Raw genomic sequence first — 18,323 nt, 5'->3', positions numbered from 1 at the left:
CATTTTATTGGGTATTAGTTCAGGACAGGTTCTTATTCTCATTTTCAGTGGGCGAGGGCTGGCCTTTCTTTCTGGTGAACGTCAGGGGGATAAGAGTGCAGGGTTTCTGAGTTGAGTGAAGGATAGAAAAAAGCATGAATAAACACAGATAAAATGACAAAGTCATCAAAGAGCCATTTCCTGTTTGCAGCAGAGTGGTGTGATGTTTCTGCATTTTATATGCTTCTGAGAGGAAAAGATGAGAATAAAATCTCTGAGATTCCTGTTTGACCTGAAGTGTGGAGTTAAACTGATACAACTGCCACTTTCTTTTCTGTTCTGTATGAGGTCAAGATGTCCATTATACCTTTTACCAGCATAATCATCTGGATTGTTCTTACTGTGTTTCATATTATTCAGGACACCAGTTCAGCAGGTAATAATCTCTCTCTCTTTCTGCCTCTCTTCCTCTCACCTCGCATCCTTTGTTCCATTTTTTCGATCCTTCTGTAGAAAATCTGTCAGGCAATTTTTAAAGGAAGTTTGGCGCAAACACGGTATAAAATTGAACAATAGCATTAAAGAAAAAATTAACATTAAGCAGCTTGCTTATCACAAAATAATGTTCAGAATGGTAAATCAGCCTTCTCTGGTCTGTTGGATGCACCAGCATGGCTCCTGTGTAATAAATACTCTGGAAAACTACCAGACTGGAGAAGGCTATAAGGAATGAGAGGGACAGCTTTTACTGATGATGCTGACCAAACCAGATCCACTGTAACATAGTGCATCTCAATAAATATTAGTCAATAGTTATGTTTTTATTTTTCCTGATTGCAAAACTGAACTGACCTTTCATTAAGCTTTGAATATCTCCTTTACAAAGAAGAAAGTTAGCCAAAAGGTAAATCTCATGAAGAATATAAGTACTGTATTTTTCTTTATGGGTGAAATCAAGGTCTATCTACTTGGCTGACTTACTTTCAAAAATTGATTGGGGGTAGGACGCAACCAACATTCAACAAGAGAAATGAATTGTGGTATGTCCCCAACACCAGTTGCTCAATGTAGTTCAGAGAAAGGGCAGTTAGACACCCCTACTACACCATCTGTTAAATCTGAATTGCCCTCTACCAAGCTGGCATTTGTCTTGCTGGAGAAAACAAGCAAGCTTCCTACTGCACTGTAACCTTTTTCTTAACTGGGCAAATGTAAACTTTGAAGAACAATTTCAACTATGGAAATGACTTGGTTTCAAAAATGACCTACCACATCCCCATTCAGTAGTCAAGCATAATGATAATCAATAATTAATAATAGTTCAATTGAGACCTTATCAGTACTTGCAAGTCACAATCTTCCTTGGAATATCAATTCTCTATGAGGGACCTGCTGCAGTTCCCTTCTTCTTTCTAGAAACTGATTGAGTGTCTCAGGGTTATTTGTTTGCTTTTAAACCAGGAATGACTCTCTGAGAATTTTTAATTGGACAAAAAATGATGTTGTGCATTGTTACAATAAAATTGGAGACATTGACTTTTGAAACTCCTTCTCTGCTATTTTCACGTACTTAAATATGTGGCAGTTCATTAACAGCACAGGTTCAGAGTCAGATAAAGTCTTCATTATCTGGATAGCAGTTAAAAATAATTTAGGCTTTAGCTGGAATGGGGAAATTTGTTATGTCATGAATAAAGGCAAATATACATGTCCCTGGATAATGATGTGAGATCGAATTTGGGTCAGTCAAATTTGTTAACTGTTCAGTTTCTCTCAGTTTCCCATAAATTCAGTTCAGTTTATTACAATTATATTACTTTAAGAATATTTTTACATAGTCCTGATTTCTACCTTGATGGCTTAGCTATTATATCACATTGCCTCTCTTAATAGATGCAATACATTTTTCTCTAATATAGATGTCTATGATTGTTAAACGGTACCACAGTATTTGTAGACATGTATTGAAACATTTGAAAGGATCACGTGCTTTGGGTTGTATAGGCTTCTGAAATTGTGAAATTAGGTATATTTATATTTGAAGGCATTTAGCTGCTAACCAGTAAGAGGCTCTGAGGTTCCATTCTCCTATTAAAAAATAGGTGCTGGATTGTCTACTATACACCAGGTATATATATTTTTTAAAAACCCCAAAAAACCAAGTATGGCATTGTGGGTCCAAACCCTGCAATGAGCATAGAATAGAATAGAATAGAATATAATTCTTTATTGGCCAAGTGTGATTGGACATACAAGGAATTTGTCATTGGTGCATATATTCTTAGTGTACATAAAAGAAAAGACACTTAATGATAGTCTGGGCCAGTGAAGGGCTACCAAAATATTTACTACCACACTGTGGGCATGGCTTATCCAGGACACCCTGCATTTTCTTTCAACATGTTTCAGTGTCAATTGGGTGCTCTGGGTGGAACTCCATTTTCACTACCCCACTGCATTCCCACCCACCCCGTCCGGGCAGTAGCCCACCCCAGGTCCAGATTCAAATAAGCAATCAAATCATATTAGGTACCAGTCAGTATAAATCGTAAGGTTACAAGCTACAATCATACAATCATAAGTGGGAGGAGATGGGTGATAGGTACGATGAGAAAAACTAATAGTAATAGTAATGCAGCCTTAGTGAATAGTTTGACAGTGGTGATGGGATTACTTGTTTAGCAGAGTGATGGCATTCAGGAAAAAAATGTTCTTGTGTCTATTTTTTCTGGTGTGTAGTACTCTATAGCTGTTGACACTGTTTCTCTCTTACTTGTATCATGCATATAAACATTGTTATATCTTTGTATGCTACCAATACACACTTGACTGACTAAGTAACTAAGTAACTAACATCTTTTTCAAGGTGTGTCACATACCAAAAAACCAAACTAGGCTTAAGGGGTTTTCTTTATTTCTAGTTCCTTAAAGGTCTAATGGCTAGTGTTGAATTCTGATACTGAAGAGACAGGAGACTAGTGGAGTGACTTCAGCTCAGGTTACAGGGAGTGACTTCCAGCAGCAGTATACAAAAGTCAGGGGATTTAAATAGGGAGTCAATCCAGAAGGGAACCAATCAGAATTTTCCTACTTTACTTCCCTATTGTACTGGAGTGAAAACTTCCTAACTTCTCCAGGACATATTATCCATCCCACCTTAGTTCAGTGCATAATTTTGCATACGTAATCACTAAGATACGTAGGGTGTGTTACAGCTCTAGTTGACCTGCACAATTCAATTGGGGCGTTGGCTGGTGCCGGAGAGGATGTATTTTCTCTCTCTGGCTCCCTCTCTGGAAACCTCAGGAATGACTCAGACAAGATGTTAGGATTTGCTGGACTGGATTCATCGCTGTTGCTGGGTGGTGCCTCCGGATTGACAGCTAAATGAACCGGCTCCTGAAATTTAGTCATAGCTGTAGGGAGAACAGGGGTTGGGCCTACCACCCAGTCAGTGTTTAATGGCCAATGGTCACATAATTGATATATATCTCACCACCATTTTTGGCCATTCCTCAGGCCTATTATGTAGGATTTTGGGCCTGTTATTTCTAAAACTTTCACAGGTATCCATAGGGACCCCATGGGAAAATTCCTTGCATATGCGGGGGCATTCATTTGGAATATTCTGATTCCCTCTGTTTTGGGATTTTCCATTTTATTCCAATAACTTGGGTGCAACCTGTTGAGGACAGACTGAAGCTTCCAGCCCATCAGAGGTTCGGTAGGACTTTTGCCTATAATTGTACTCAGAGTTATGTGTTATGTTGTTAGGAGTTTGTCGATTTGGGCTTGCCAATCCTTTGGTCCTATTCAGCCTAGTGCCTCCTTTGTAGTTCTTATGGTTCATTCTGCTAGGCCATTGCTGCTTGGCTTGAGAGGAGCAATTAATGTGTGTTTAATCCCCAGGCCTGCTAAAAACTCTTCAAAGGGTGTTGATGTTATTGGGGCCCATTGTCAGACACAGTATATCTGGCACTCCATGTATTGTGAATAATTTCCTTAAAACCCTGATAACTGCTTCTGTTGTTGTGCTGGAATCTTCCAAACATTTGGAGTATGCTTCAACAATTGGAGTATGCATCAACTATTTGGAGTATGTGTCAACTATTATTAGAAATGTTTGCCCATGAAATGGACCTGCAAAAGCCCTGGGTTGTTCCCACAGGTGACCTTGGGGGAAGTGCTCAAGATTCCTGGCATGGAGTACACCCTGAGACCCAGTTCTCTATGTGTTTGTCCATGTTGGGCCACCACACATAACTCTGTGCCAATGCCTCCATCCTGACCATCCCTGATATAGAGCCTTAGAATATCCTTTCGTAGTGACAGAGGTGTGAGGACATGATTAGCGCATAGTAGACATACTCCCTCTACCGCCATGTCATGTTGTCTTTTTGCAAAAGGTTGGAGATTGGGCTTTACCGCCCCTTGTGGCCACTCCCTCTTCATTCAGCTCAAAATAGTATGGAGTTCAGCGCCTTTTGTTGTTTCGGCTGCCACTGTGATTAACCCTGGCCCTGCAAAGTTGAAGTATTGGGACGCCCGGAGTAGGGTCATCTACCAAGGGGCAGCAGCTCAATGCATTGGCGTTAACCATGGCCCTGTCCGGATGGTATTTCAATGTATATGAGTAGGCAGTAAGGAATAAAGACCCTCTCAGTATTCTCAGGAGTAGGACATCCAGCATTGGCTTGTTCACCACTAGGAGCCCTAATAAGAGCTGATGGTCAAATGTCCAGCTCAAAATGCCTCCAGATATTCATGAAAACGTTTTACTCTGGCAATAGCAGCAACAGCTTCCCAATCAATTTGGCCATAATTTATCTCAGCACTCGAAAAAGTCCTGGAGAAATAAGCAATGGGGGCTTTGCGGCCATCCAGCAGTCTCTGGCTTAATACAGCCCCCACCCCAAAGGATGATGTATTTTATACTAACCACCAGCAGATTCTCACTAAATTGGATCAGTAAACGGTCATCTGAAAGAAGGTTTTTTTTCAGCTTGGACTGCTCGATCTTGCGTGGAACCTCAAAACCAGGTAGAGTTTTTAGACAGCAACTTGTGCAGGGGCTCCACGACATTAGCTTTATTTTTCAGGAACACGCTGTAAAACCTTATTTTGTAAGCTTATGTTTCAAATGCCACAAACAAATTGATCCATTAATGCATCTTCCAGGAAAGCGTTAAATTGCCAGTGGGTCACTGTTCACCTTAAGGCTCTCACATAATCATATATGCTCTCTCCTTCCTGCTGCATACTCTCGCTGAATTTTTATTGGATGACCACCTTTGAAGGAGATGGCGCAAACTGCTTCTGCAGGCGCTCCTTTAGAACCACCCAGGCAACCATGTTGGTGGTCTGCGGTTTAGATAGTTGATATTCCAATTAAGAACTTATCCAAAAGTGAAGCCAGGCAGGGATGGCTCACTGTGTCAGAGGTCCGCTATGCTGGCCTGCCGGAAATCACCTTCTCTTGTGTTGTTCTCTGATGCCGAAGCTCATTTCCCTTGGAGTTGTCTGAGCCTATTCAAGAAATTGAAAACACATTTATTTTATTAGGCTTTTAATAGTTGGGTTAATGGCTTTTTTTTGCTAATGGCTTTTAATGTGAATTTTTTAAACCTACTCTATGTGCAAATTGTATATGAGATAAATAGATTTAAAAATACAAATTAAATATATTCCTACTATATTCCTATTCCAGTGTTTCCCAACCTTGGCAACTTGAAGATATCTGGACTTCAACACCCAGAATTCCCCAGCCAGCATTCGCTGGCTGGGGAATTTTGGGACTTGAAGTCCAAATACCTTCAAGTTGCCAAGTTGGGAAACACTGCCCTATTCCACGTATAATACACCAACATTTTTGTTTGTCTTCAATAACATGATTTTAACCTACATTAACATAACTTCTTCATTTACCTCTAGGCTGTTTCCTTTCTATTTTCCTTGTATGACTACTCTATTGTGGAAAGTAGAATATAGCAGGGAAAAGAAAACACAGCCTTCTTCAGAGCTTAGTTGCCACACTATTTGTGGAAATATTATATTTAATTAATTATGTTTAAACTATATTAATTAATAATATAATGTAAACACAATTAAGCACAAAGAAAACACAGCCTTCTTCAGAGGTTAGTTGCCACACTATTTGTGAAAATATTATATTTAATTAATTATGTTTAAATTATAGTAATTAATAATATAATGTAAACATAATTAAGCACAAAAAAGAGAGTGAGGAAGAGGAGTTGTTTTTTGTTTGTTAGTAAGATATTTGGAAAGCGAAGAAAAAAATGTACTTCAAGTGAAAGATGTGACTTTAGAGAATTAGGATTTCCTCTGATCCAGATCTCAAACTTTGAACTAGAATCTAACGTGAACAACCAGTAAGTCATGGTCAGAAAATACTGCAATTAAGTTGTGTGAAATAGAAGAAGAAATGATAAGAAATGGAAACCTATCTAAAATTCTATGCCTCCATTCAGGCTGTATTCAATTAGAGAAGTACTTGGTGAAAGGCATTGTAGGAACCACTTAATCTATTCCCAGTTAATAGATGATCTGCCAGTATCAGTGAATCCCATCCTTGACTCTGGGTTTACAATAGCCCCTAAATGCTAGATATAATGAGTTGCAATGGTGATGCCTGGATTAAGTAAAACAACACCCTTGGTTCAATGTGCAGGTGTTTGAGAGATGGAACTAGTGGAAGAAGATGGATGGGGAACCAAAATCACTGCCCCTTTCTCTTTATCCAAATATATGTTGTGCTGGAAAGGTTCCGGCAGAGATTAGGACCTTAAAGCAAGAGGGACTGTATGCAAGGCTATGCTTACTTGTAAGTTTAGAGCATGCATATCCAATCTTATGGTTTGGCTGAGCCCCACTGAGTCAAGAGGAACTGTCTTCAGCTACATACAAAGTATATAACATAGTCATATAGTATATAAATGTATATAAATAATAAACTTCTTGTGGCCGGTGGGCTACCGATTGGATATGCCTGGTTTAGAGAACAGAATGAGTTGCATTATTTCCTTCTGAAGTGCTTACATTATGAAAAACCTTTAATAGATGATCGATAAAAATCTAGATGCCAGTGACCGCTTATTTAGCTGAAGCTGCAGTGCTAATATTGAAAAAAACATTACATTTTCACAAAGAATGAACTTTGATAATCTAATTTTAAAAAAATCAAAATGACGCTTTTAAAAAAGAATGAACAGCTACCTAAAACAAATAAAAACTAACAGATTTAAGAGTCCGATTTTGATTTGAACATAATTTTACATGTGAATAAGATGATTGCTGCAAATTTGCTTACATAAGAAAGTAACAAAGCAATGTTTAATTAATGCTTATTCATAAAATGAGCTTATTTGAATGTGCATTCAGTGCACAGAAATTGAATATATTATGTGCATCATTAAATAAAACTCTCACATCTTATAATATAATATTTAAGGATTTAATCCTCAATGGATTAAAATGGGTTTACATTCTTGAAAACAGTTATGAACAGTCAGAATTAATCAGTTTAGAGCAATTTTATTATTTGCTTGTAATGTCATTATCTCATCACCTGGCATTACTGTCTGGCCCACAAAAATACCATGATTTTGCATATATCTCAAAAGATTGCTGATGGGCTCAGATATAATTGCCTACTGCTGTGGCATTGAGTGACAATAAGTCTGAAATTCCTAGTATGGCAATATTTATCTTGCTTTCTGGTCAAATACTTACTATGTGTGAATTGGGTGGTCACATAATCAAGTACCATATTTTTTGGAGTGTAAGATGTACTGGAATATAAGATGCACCTTAGTTTTGGGAGAGGAAAATAGGGAAAAGAATCTGCTTACCAGGTATTCATTTGGCTAGCTTCCTTAGTCTGGTCAGCTTCAGCACATTACTTTAGCCCCTGGTTAAGGGCTTAATTTTTTTTATTCTGAGATTAACAGTGAAAGAGCTTGCAAGCCAGTAAGAGCTGGGAACATCATTAGCACCTGGAAAGAAACAGTCTGAGCAAGTAGAGCAATGGAAAAACCCCTGAAAAGACTAAGGGCTTGGAAAACATTCTTCTTTGCAGAGAGTAACAATTAAAGAGCTTGGGTACAGTCTCAAAATGGGTGAACAGTGCAGTCAGGTGGTAGGGAAAGCAAGTAGGATGCTTGGCTGCATAGCTAGAGGTATAACAAGCAGGAAGAGGGAGATTATGATCCTGCTATATAGAATGCTGGTGAGACCACATTTGGAATACTGTGTTCAGTTCTGGAGACCTCACCTACAAAAAGATATTGACAAAATTGAATGGGTCCAAAGACGGGCTACAAGAATGGTGGAAGGTCTTAAGCATAAAACGTATCAGGAAAGACTTAATGAACTCAATCTGTATAGTCTGGAGGACAGAAGGAAAAGGGGGGACATGATCGAAACATTTAAATATATTAAAGGGTTAAATAAGGTCCAGGAGGGAAGTGTTTTTAATAGGAAAGTGAACACAAGAACAAGGGGACACAATCTGAAGTTAGTTGGCGGAAAAATCAAAAGCAACATGAGAAAAAATTATTTTACTGAAAGAGTAGTAGATCCTTGGAACAAACTTCCAGCAGACGTGGTAGATAAATCCACAGTAACTGAATTTAAACATGCCTGGGATAAACATATATCCATCGTAAGATAAAATACAGAAAATAGTATAAGGGCAGACTAGATGGACCATGAGGTCTTTTTCTGCCATCAGACTTCTATGTTTCTATGTTTCTACATTCATAGCACCTGGTTAGGGCTGGAAAGAAATATATGGAGCAAGTAAAGCAATGAACAGCCCCCCCCCCCTACAAAGATAGGGCTTGAAATACATTCTTGGCAGAGAATAACAATGAAAAGGTTGCAAGCCCGTAAAAGCTGGGAACATTGTTAGCACCTGGTTAGGGTTGGAAAGAAACATTTGGAGCAAATAGAGAATTGGGGGGAAAAATCAAAGACAGGCTTTGGAAAACATTCTCCGCAGAAAGTAACAATGAAAGAACTTGCAAGCCAGTAAGAGCTGGGAACATTGTTAGTACCTGGTTAGCGCTGGAAAGAAACACCCAAATTATCAGCCTCTTTTAGAGAGGAAATCTACATCAAATCAAAAATCTACATCTACATCTACATCAAAAATACAGTACGTAAGTAAGTAGGTAGGTAAGTAAATAAATAAAGTAGATGACCCTCATGTCTTCTGTGCAACTACTAGAGTTTTCCCACCACAAAGTTGTTGCCCAATGCCTTAGCACCACTGAACAACAGGAAGAAAGTGCACAAAAGATGTAACCCTTCCCTGTTGCTAGGATCTCTTATTTTGACTTAGCAGCAGCTATTTTTATTATACTGTATGCCATTCAGAGACATATTTTCTTTGTTGGATACCTATATAAACATGATGAAAATAAGTAAGTAACCATATATATAATAAATGGTGTTCTGCCTCCAATGCCTGTTTATATGCCTTTTACTACAAACTTTACTTAAAAGGGTTTCAAGCCATTAAGAACTAAGTCCACGGAAAGGGGCGGCATACAAATCTAATTAATAATAATAATAATAATAATAATAATAATATCTTGATTTCTGACATTTTAATTTCTGCTGCAGCAGCTGCTGTCTTGAAGTTTTGATTGTGTGTGTATCCCTAATCTTTCTTCTCTAATGGCCTGCTTCCCAGTTCCTCATTTGCTATGCCAAGATAGAGGACAAACAAACATTTGAGGTCCTTGGGTTGATGGTGCCTTTCACCCCTTTCTCTTTCTTCTTTTGCTATGAAAAAAATGGTATACACCACAGCACCTGCATTCTGTATATGAACAGGCCTTCTCGTACAGCTCAGGCAGCTCCACTTTTTAAGAGCTCTCAGTAAAATATGACAACTATAAAACCTGAAGAAAGCTACGACCTACTTTTTGCTTTTAGTAAAAATTCTATTGCCCAAAACTGTGACTTGTATTATTTCAGATCCTGGTCATACAGTTTCCTAATCTTCTGTCCCCTTTTGATTCCATAGATGTTTTTCCCTCAGTTCTTTCACAGCAATGATGGTACCCAACCAATTTAGCTAAATATGTGAAAGAATTTCTAAGCTATGATCCCAAACTATGTGGGGCTGTTTGCAGGGTCTGCTGCAACTATCCATCCTTCTGTAGGACAATGTAATAATGGGATTTAACATATCTGAGTTTTGTTAGGAAAGGTTCTATCATTGGCTGCAAATTAAGCTAAAAATTAAAACCCTACTTCTGGGCAATTTATCTCTGAATACTAGTTAACAGGAAAGGGAGAGAATGAAAGCAAAATACTAAGGCCTTGGTGCCCTTATTGGGTTTTCATGGATATACTTTGATGACCATTAAGGGCTTTGGTAATGCAAAGATTTTGAACATCACAACTCCAGCACTTTTCTCCACCCAATTTTGGTGACAAGACTTTTGAGATGCCATAGATGTTTTACTGAGGGTGAATAGAAAGGCGATTCTTTTATGCATGAAGAGAAGGCTTTTTCATTTGGGTAACTTTGCTTTGGGTATACACTGATCCCTGGCCACTTTGCAGTTCACCTTTCATGGCTTCAGTGCATCTCGGGTTGCTGAAAGACCCGGAAGTGAGTGCGGGTAGCGGCAGTTTTGCCCAAGTCGGACCTTCTCCCTTAACCTGAGTAGTAACGAATGGAGGGTAGGCTGCTTTAAAGGCTTGCAGCTGAGTTAGCTGGTCCTGGCGGTGGCATGGGTGGGTGGGGCTAACTCAGCGGTGCACCTGCCTTGTCCCTGCCAAAGTCATGCTTTGTTGCTGGGTGCAGAGTGGAGCCTCTGGGAGACCCTTGTGAGGATTCCGCGCATGAGAGAGATGGAGGCAGAGACATGAGACGTAAAGAGAGGGGGGGGGGAAGTGAGAGACAATGTGTGTGTGGGGAGAGAGAGAGAGAAAATCCTACTTCGTGGATTTTCATTTATCACTGGTGGTCCTGGAACGTAACCCCTGTGATAAATGAGGGATCACTGTATGGTGGATTTTAGGAGCACAACAAACAATATTGAAACCCTTACCCTAACCTTAACCCTTGGAGATAGTGAAATCTCAGAAAATGGTAAGTACAGTGGTACTCTTCTTACGAACACCTCTACTAACGAACTTTTTGAGATACGAACCTGGTGTTTAAGATTTTTTTTGCTTCTTCTTTCGAACTATTTTCACCTTACGAACCTGAGCCACTGCTGCTGGGATGCCCTGTCTCCAGACTTCTGTTGCCAGCCGAAGCCCTGTGATTTCCCTGAGCCTCCCTTCGCTGAGAATCCTCGCCTCTGGACTTCTGTTGCCAACAGAAGCGCCAATTCTTGCATTGCTGGGATTTCCCTGAGGCTCCCCTCACTGGGATTCAAAGCAGCGCCGGCAAAATGAATCCCAGCAGCACAAGAACAGGTGCTTTGGCTGGCAATGGAAGTCCGGAGGTGGGGTTTCCCAGCGAGGGGAGGCTTAGGAGAATCCCAGCAATGCAAGAACGGGCACTTCGGCTGGCAATGGAAGTTCGGAGGAGGGGATTCCCAGCGGCGCAAGGCAAAAGGGGTGACTTTTGTGATGGGGTTGCATGCATTATTTGCTTTTACATTGATTCCTATGGGGAAAATTGCTTCTTCTTACGAACGTTTCTACTTATGAACCTGGTCAAGGAACAAATTAAGCTCATAAGAAGAGGTACCACTGTACTTCAATACCAAAAACATACGAAACTCAGGTTTGAGCAGTGGTGTTCTTGATGTTTTTTGAGCAGGGCTGTCTCTTTGCAGATACAGTATTTCATTACCTAGCCTGGCAAATGCATTCAGATTCAAGAAAACAAACCCTGCCTTCTCCCCTTTGAGAGGTGTTGTCAGCCCTATAGAGTAGCCCAGACTAAGAAACCAATGCCATGGGGATCTAGTACTACTTTTACTGGGACAGTTACATAATAGTGCATGTCTGAATGCCCTTCTGCCCTTCCTCACTTTATCTTCATGTGAGTTTTGGAGAATCCTGTCTGATATTTTTGTTCAATTATTTTCTTGGAATGGGCTCAGCTGGACTTGTCTGATAGCTGCCTTGTTGGAGAATTTTCCTCCTATCCTTCAAGGTCATCCCTATGACCTCTACTGATATTAAACAGTTGAGGGAAATCTTACTCCTTACTCAGCTCTGTCTCCTGGGATGAGAGCAGCTTGCTGAAGGGACTTATTCACGTGAACTAGTGCTTCAGAGCTATTCTGATAACACATATGGCCATTGTCCATTGTCTGCCATGGATTGTGCATTAGGTATAAGACACACCTGAAACACAGTCAATAGGATTTCAGACAAGCTTTTCCACTCGCACTGCTTCCGTTTTGCAGCTGGGGTGGCTCTCATTTTTAGTTCTTCAATGAAAAACAAAAGCTGCACTGTAGTCAAACACAGAGCTAATTGTCATAATTAAGGCTGAATTTCTATCATGTTTACGAGCAACTGGTTTTGTGAAACATAGCAGTTAATTTCTTTGACAAAATTTATTTTTACTTCTTTATTTTTAATAATTTTTATGCTGTCCATCTGCCCTATAAGGTGGTTTAAGAGAGAAATTGCAGTGAAAAGGAGCTCATTTCCCCAAATTATTAAGGTGTTCTTCTGTTCCCTGTGCCAGCCTATTCCTTAAAATGTTCTCTTCTCCAACAGCTGAAAACATTTCAAAGCAACAGAGATTCCTACACAAAACAGTCCACCAAAATGCCCAGCTGGCCTGTGACTTCCCAGCTCACAGAGAAACCATTACGAAGTTAAATGCCTACTTGTTGAAAGGAGTTGGAAAAGTACAACTTTTTGAAGCAAATTGGGATAATTCCTCAATTTCAATCAAGCAACACAGTTCTGAATTAAGCTTGGACATAAATATTGGAAAAGAAGAAAAACATGCTGTGTTTCACCTGTGGGGCTTGCAAGTCAACCACACAGACAGTTACATGTGCAAGATTGAGGTGATTGACCCACCACCATATGAAACGGAAAACACGAGCAATTTAATTTACGTGAAAGGTAAAATCGTGAAATTTTTAATGGGTCAGAGAGACATATAATTTTTATTAACGATAGGGATGCACATATTTAAATTGTGTGCCTAAGCTGGTTTCTTTGGTTTCAGAGCCAAAGATCCTTGATTAAGATCAATAAAGAAGCAGACTAGACAGGAGTTCAACAATTATTTTCCTTCAAAACTAAGTGACACTTTTGAGCAAAACGTTTGAAAGCAGTTTAAGAATAAATCAGGTAGTTTGGGCTTCAGTTGTTGTTGTTGTTGTTGTTGTTGTTATTATTATTATTATTATTATTATTATTAATTAGATTTGTATGCCGCCCCTCTCCGTAGACTTGGGGTGGCTCACAACAATAACAAAGACAATGTAAGAACAAATCTAATAATTTAAAAAACACTAAAAAACCCATTATTAAAAGCTTTGGTTGCTGGGATTCGTGCGGCAGAAGGCAGTCCCGGAGATATTCTGTTCCGATGCCATGAAGGGCTTTATAGGTCATAACCAACACTTTGAATTGTGACCGGAAATTGATCGGCAACCAATGCAGACTGCGGAGTGTTGGTGTAACATGGGCATACCTTGGGAAGCCCATGACTGCTCTCGCAGCTGCATTCTGCACGATCTGAAGTTTCCGAACACTTTTCAAAGGTAGCCCCATGAAGAGAGCATTACAGTAGTCGAACCTCGAGATGATGAGGGCATGAATTAGTTGTGCGTTCAGTTAATTTATATTCTAGCATTCATGGGAAAGGGCACACTTTGATGAATATGAAAATATATTGTTTTGAGGTGTATGAATTCCATTGTGTTCCTGTCAATCCGCAGAACTTCCTCCGCACCAAGAAAAGCTCAATTGCATGAACATGCCAATGGCTATTCCACTTGGATTTTTTATTTTCTACAGTCTGATAACCACAGCAGCCTTTTACTACTGTTGGGTAAGAAATCATTCTTTTATTTTCCCTTAGTACTAATCAGATGTAGTCAGTGAGAAAAATATAACCAGAAAGAATGCAGACTTTTCCACATCTGTACCCATGCTAAATACAGAACAATGTACCTGCAAACATTTTGGATTTCCCTTGGAACTACTGTATATTTATGGAGACTATCGTCATGGGCTTGAACACTTGTTACATCAAGTCTCCTTAAGATATAGATAGATAATAATAATAATAATAATAATAATAATAATAATAATAATAATAATAATAATAATCTGCCTTTTATATGGTCATATTTATCTTCCCTTATTTGGAAATTGTCTCTTACTGAAACCAGAGCAATCAACATTGTGTAGCAAGTGTATCTGCATTTGTGACCATCACATTGCTGGAATTGAACAAGGATGCCCATGGGGTGTCCTTGGTAAAGTAGACTGAAGATTCCTGGAAGGCTGATTGAGTTGTGCTTGACTTTTGAGCATTGGGAGCCATCTCCAAAAATAAGCTGGGACCAGGAACAAGCAATGGATACTTACCTGGCAAGGGGGAAAAACATATCCAACACTTTCCTTTTCCTATGTCCGCATTCGCCCTCCTGTAGTCTCATGTGCTTCCTTTTTTTAAAAAAAGTATTTTTACTGAGTCACCTCTCAACCCCACTAAAAATTACAGTGGTTTCAACTTTTGGAAAGTTCAAGGAAGTTTCATTTAATTTATTAAGAAGATGCAGATGGCTCTTTGGGGGGTTGTACCTTCTTCTGGAACCAAAAGTATATTATTGATATTGTGAAAGCATACTTTTCTGAAATCCACGTATGCCCGTCTTTAGAGATACATGCAATCTCTTCTGACTTCTGTTGTACTTATATATTGTAGAGAAGCCAGACTGGAAAAATGGTGAATTACCTGATAATTCATCTGCTTGCTAAACACTAACACAAACCTTGTTTTTCATTCAACCTTGCTCCCAGAAGGAGCTACGCAAGGTTCTCCTTCATAAAAGACTTCACAGCATGAAGAAGAGATGCACATTAGCTTTCCATTTATTTTGATATGACGTGAAGGAGAAATCTGACTTATCATACTTGTGGGAAGATGCATCAAATGGGATTATACCTCCTGTTTCATCGAATATTCAGAAGGAGGTCACTCAAATCAATATTCCTTTGGCCCTTACTGATGTTCATTGAAATTTATATTCTTTGAATGGCATTTTTTTTCTTTCTTCCTTACTGTTTTTTCCCCATGCAGCTGAAAAGCAAGAAGAATAAGGTCCTTCAGAATGACTATTTCAACATGACATCCTGGCAATCAAATGGAGCCAGAAAAAGGCCCCCTCAGCATGGTGTTCCAACACGGAACTATACTGCATACCGTTATTGGGAACCCTGAAGAATAACGTCTTCTCCACGATGGAAATAATGAACAGTCGAGCCACACCAGAATGAGACTGTTTGCAAAGAGTTATGTCATGTTGTTCCTAGATCTACAAAGACAAAAACTCTCTATAAGTTATGTTTTAAACTGGATAGGCAAGAGGATATCAGCAATAGTAGACTGGAAACAGAGGGTGGTTAGATCGCCCCCCCTCCCCTGTTTTAAGCAAATGATAGTTTCAACTGCATTTGTGACCTTTCTACTTTGGCTTAACAGAAGGTTTAGAGGGGTTATATCCAAACTTTGGCAAAGAGTGGAGGTAAAAATCTGTCATATTTCATATCAATGAGAAATATCATTTTCACGTAGGGGTTAAACATATGCTTAAGAAATAAGAAGCATCCAGCTTGGTGGGACTGGGGCAATAAAGAACATTTTTCTGTTATAAAATGAATGGATTAGCTGAGAAGGTTTGCAATATGCTGCAGAACAGTCTCAATGAACAGATGACACATTCTGCTAAAACGATTAACCCAAAAATCATGTCTGGAAGACTTGAAGAAATAGTGGAAAATACTGCCAACATTTGCAGTGATATACAGTTTTCCACAGATGCATAAACAAGATACTGACAAAGAATTGGACAAATGGTAATAAAGGGAAAGTCCAAGTAATATATTACTTATCCAAACAGTTCTAATTCCCACTGTAAGAAATGAGTACTTTTCTTTCTTGATATTAGATATCAATTGAATACCAAAATACTGGTATGCACAGGTTTCTATGATCATATCTAAGATGAAAAGTGTTGTTGTTTTGTTGGATTCCATTTCCTACATTAATTAAATCAGTTCAATATAGACTCAAACCCATATTCAACACTTGGATAGTTTTGTGTGAGTTTCAGCCCAACCTTACAGAGTTGTTGTAGAAAAGGTGTGCAAAACATGTGTCTACAAGTCACACTTTTTGCATCCCTCTGAGCAGATGGGGTCATCATCAGCAACCATATTTTGATCATTCAAGCAGAACTGGCACTCTGTAAACATTTAATATATTACAGGCCTATGAATGTGCAAATTCTCCTTTCTGTTATAAGCCAGCAAGAAAATACACAACATGATTTAAATCCTAACATCTTTCTGTCATGCTAAGCTTATTTTAATTCTGTCTTTACAAATTATAACAATTTTTATTACTGAGTTATACAAATTACTTAGTAGATCAAAAATATACCTCTGAGGAGTTAAGAGAATTGGCTGATGCATTAAGTTTGGCTATTCTTTAAGCAACATCAATCAAAAGGTCACTCAGGAGGTATATAATGCATTCTCCATCCCAGCTTAGCACATTTATAATGGATCTGATATAAATAGATGATATTTTTTTTCTATGAAAGGAACAGTGCTTCAGTATATGCTTTGCTGACTCAGTCTCTTCCAGCGTAATGTCAAAAATTCCACTCATGCAGGATTTTCAAAACTTGTCTTGCCAAAGTTGCTTTTGGAACAGCTTTAAATTTGGCCCGAATAAACTTTTTATGTTATTGCAAAATGATGATATATTGTATGATCAACTAAAATTGCTCTTCATATTAAAGAGAGGGAATATTTGGGGGCGGGCGACACATGACTCTGTTTGTTTATAGATCAAAATCTTGAAGTTGTTCTTTAATCACTTCCTTGGACTTAAAATAGTTACAATGTCTGATAAAATCACCACAATGATAGAGTCCCCCCGCCATCACTACTGGTCGCCTTTCAAGTTATCTTTCAAGCAATCTTCTAGAACTAGTGGAATTAGCCAAAAGGGGGGGGGGAAGGGCTTAGCCAAAGATTAAAATAGTATAACCTTGCTCTGACCTCCATTATTACTAATCATGTTTGTAACTCCAAAGTGGCATTAGGCATTAGGCCATCTGGGAATGGTCTAAACTGATGACAGATGTTTAAACAGTACGATCTCTTCAACATAGTCTTATAGTCTTATAGTCCATAGTCTTCAACAATGTAGACTGAAGTACCATATTTTAGCAGCTCTATAATATACTAGGAACATGGGTAGTATTCACTTATTTTCACTACCCTTTCACAAATGTGGGCATGTGCGCATGCACACAGCCTTTGGAGCATGGGCAGAGCCTCAAAAACATGGATAAATGGGACAACATTACATCTGGGCAGGTTGTTAGGGCCATCCACAATCGTTACTACCGGTCTACCTGAGCAGGATAGAACCGGCTGAATGCCACCTCTGGATAGAAATAAATTAACCATCTTCCTCACCACAATTTTGGAGAGCAGTGACATTCTTCAGTAAGTTTTTGACAAAACTTTTATTCACATTCTGACCCTTCCCCTTTCCTCTATCTTTGGGAAATTGGGGAAAATTTATGCTCCAGTTATGCCCTTCCCTAGACTAACAATCCCTATTCATGGTCACTCATGTCCTAGTCACCTCCCGTCTTGACTATTGCAATGTGCTCTACATGGGGCTTCCCCTGAAAAACATCTGGAAGCTCCAGTTGGTGCAAAATGCAGCGGCCAACATCGTTTGTGGAAACCTTGTTTTGCGCACATGTATCATTTTTCTTGCAGGAGTTGCATTGGTTGCCGGTTTGCTTCTAGGTGCAATTCAAGGTGTTGGTTGTCACTTTTAAAGCCCTTCCTGGATGGGGACCAGGTTATCTGAGGGACTGTCTTCTGCTGGTCATATCCACTTGACCCACTAGAGCGGGGAGGCAAGGAATGTTGCAGGCCATATTCCCCAAGGAGGTACATCTGGTGGGAGCCAGAAAAAGGATCTTCTCCATGGTGACTCCCTCCCACTGAAATATCACCCCTCTGGAAATTAGATTGGCCCCCACTCTGACACTCTTTTGGAAGACCCTGAAGATGTGGTTCTGCTGGCAAGCCTGGAGAACTTGAATGGGATGGATCCC

The 18,323-nt window shown here is 39.3% G+C and overlaps 1 protein-coding gene across 1 annotated transcript; it reads left to right on the top strand.

Moving 5' to 3' along the window:
* The first annotated feature begins 210 nt into the window (after positions 1–210).
* CD28 (CD28 molecule) lies at positions 211–16,936 on the top strand. Its single transcript, XM_070737614.1, has 4 exons — positions 211–415; positions 12,706–13,062; positions 13,887–13,999; positions 15,257–16,936. The coding sequence occupies exons 1-4, from the start codon at positions 334–336 to the stop codon at positions 15,395–15,397; spliced, it is 693 nt and encodes a 230-aa protein (XP_070593715.1). The 5' UTR covers positions 211–333; the 3' UTR covers positions 15,398–16,936.
* Positions 16,937–18,323: the final 1,387 nt, after the last annotated feature.

This window comes from Erythrolamprus reginae, chromosome 1 (genome assembly GCF_031021105.1).
Source record: "Erythrolamprus reginae isolate rEryReg1 chromosome 1, rEryReg1.hap1, whole genome shotgun sequence".
NCBI classification, from domain to species: Eukaryota; Metazoa; Chordata; class Lepidosauria; order Squamata; family Dipsadidae; genus Erythrolamprus; species Erythrolamprus reginae.
This window is presented reverse-complemented; position numbering and strand designations above follow the sequence as displayed.

Coding starts and splice junctions, on each gene's coding strand:
- CD28 (XM_070737614.1), top strand. CDS start 334: ATGTCCATTATACCTTTTACCAGCATAATCATCTGGATTGTTCTTACT. Junction 416..12,705: donor TCAGGACACCAGTTCAGCAG/GTAATAATCTCT, acceptor CTTCTCCAACAG/CTGAAAACATTTCAAAGCAA. Junction 14,000..15,256: donor CAGCCTTTTACTACTGTTGG/GTAAGAAATCAT, acceptor TTCCCCATGCAG/CTGAAAAGCAAGAAGAATAA.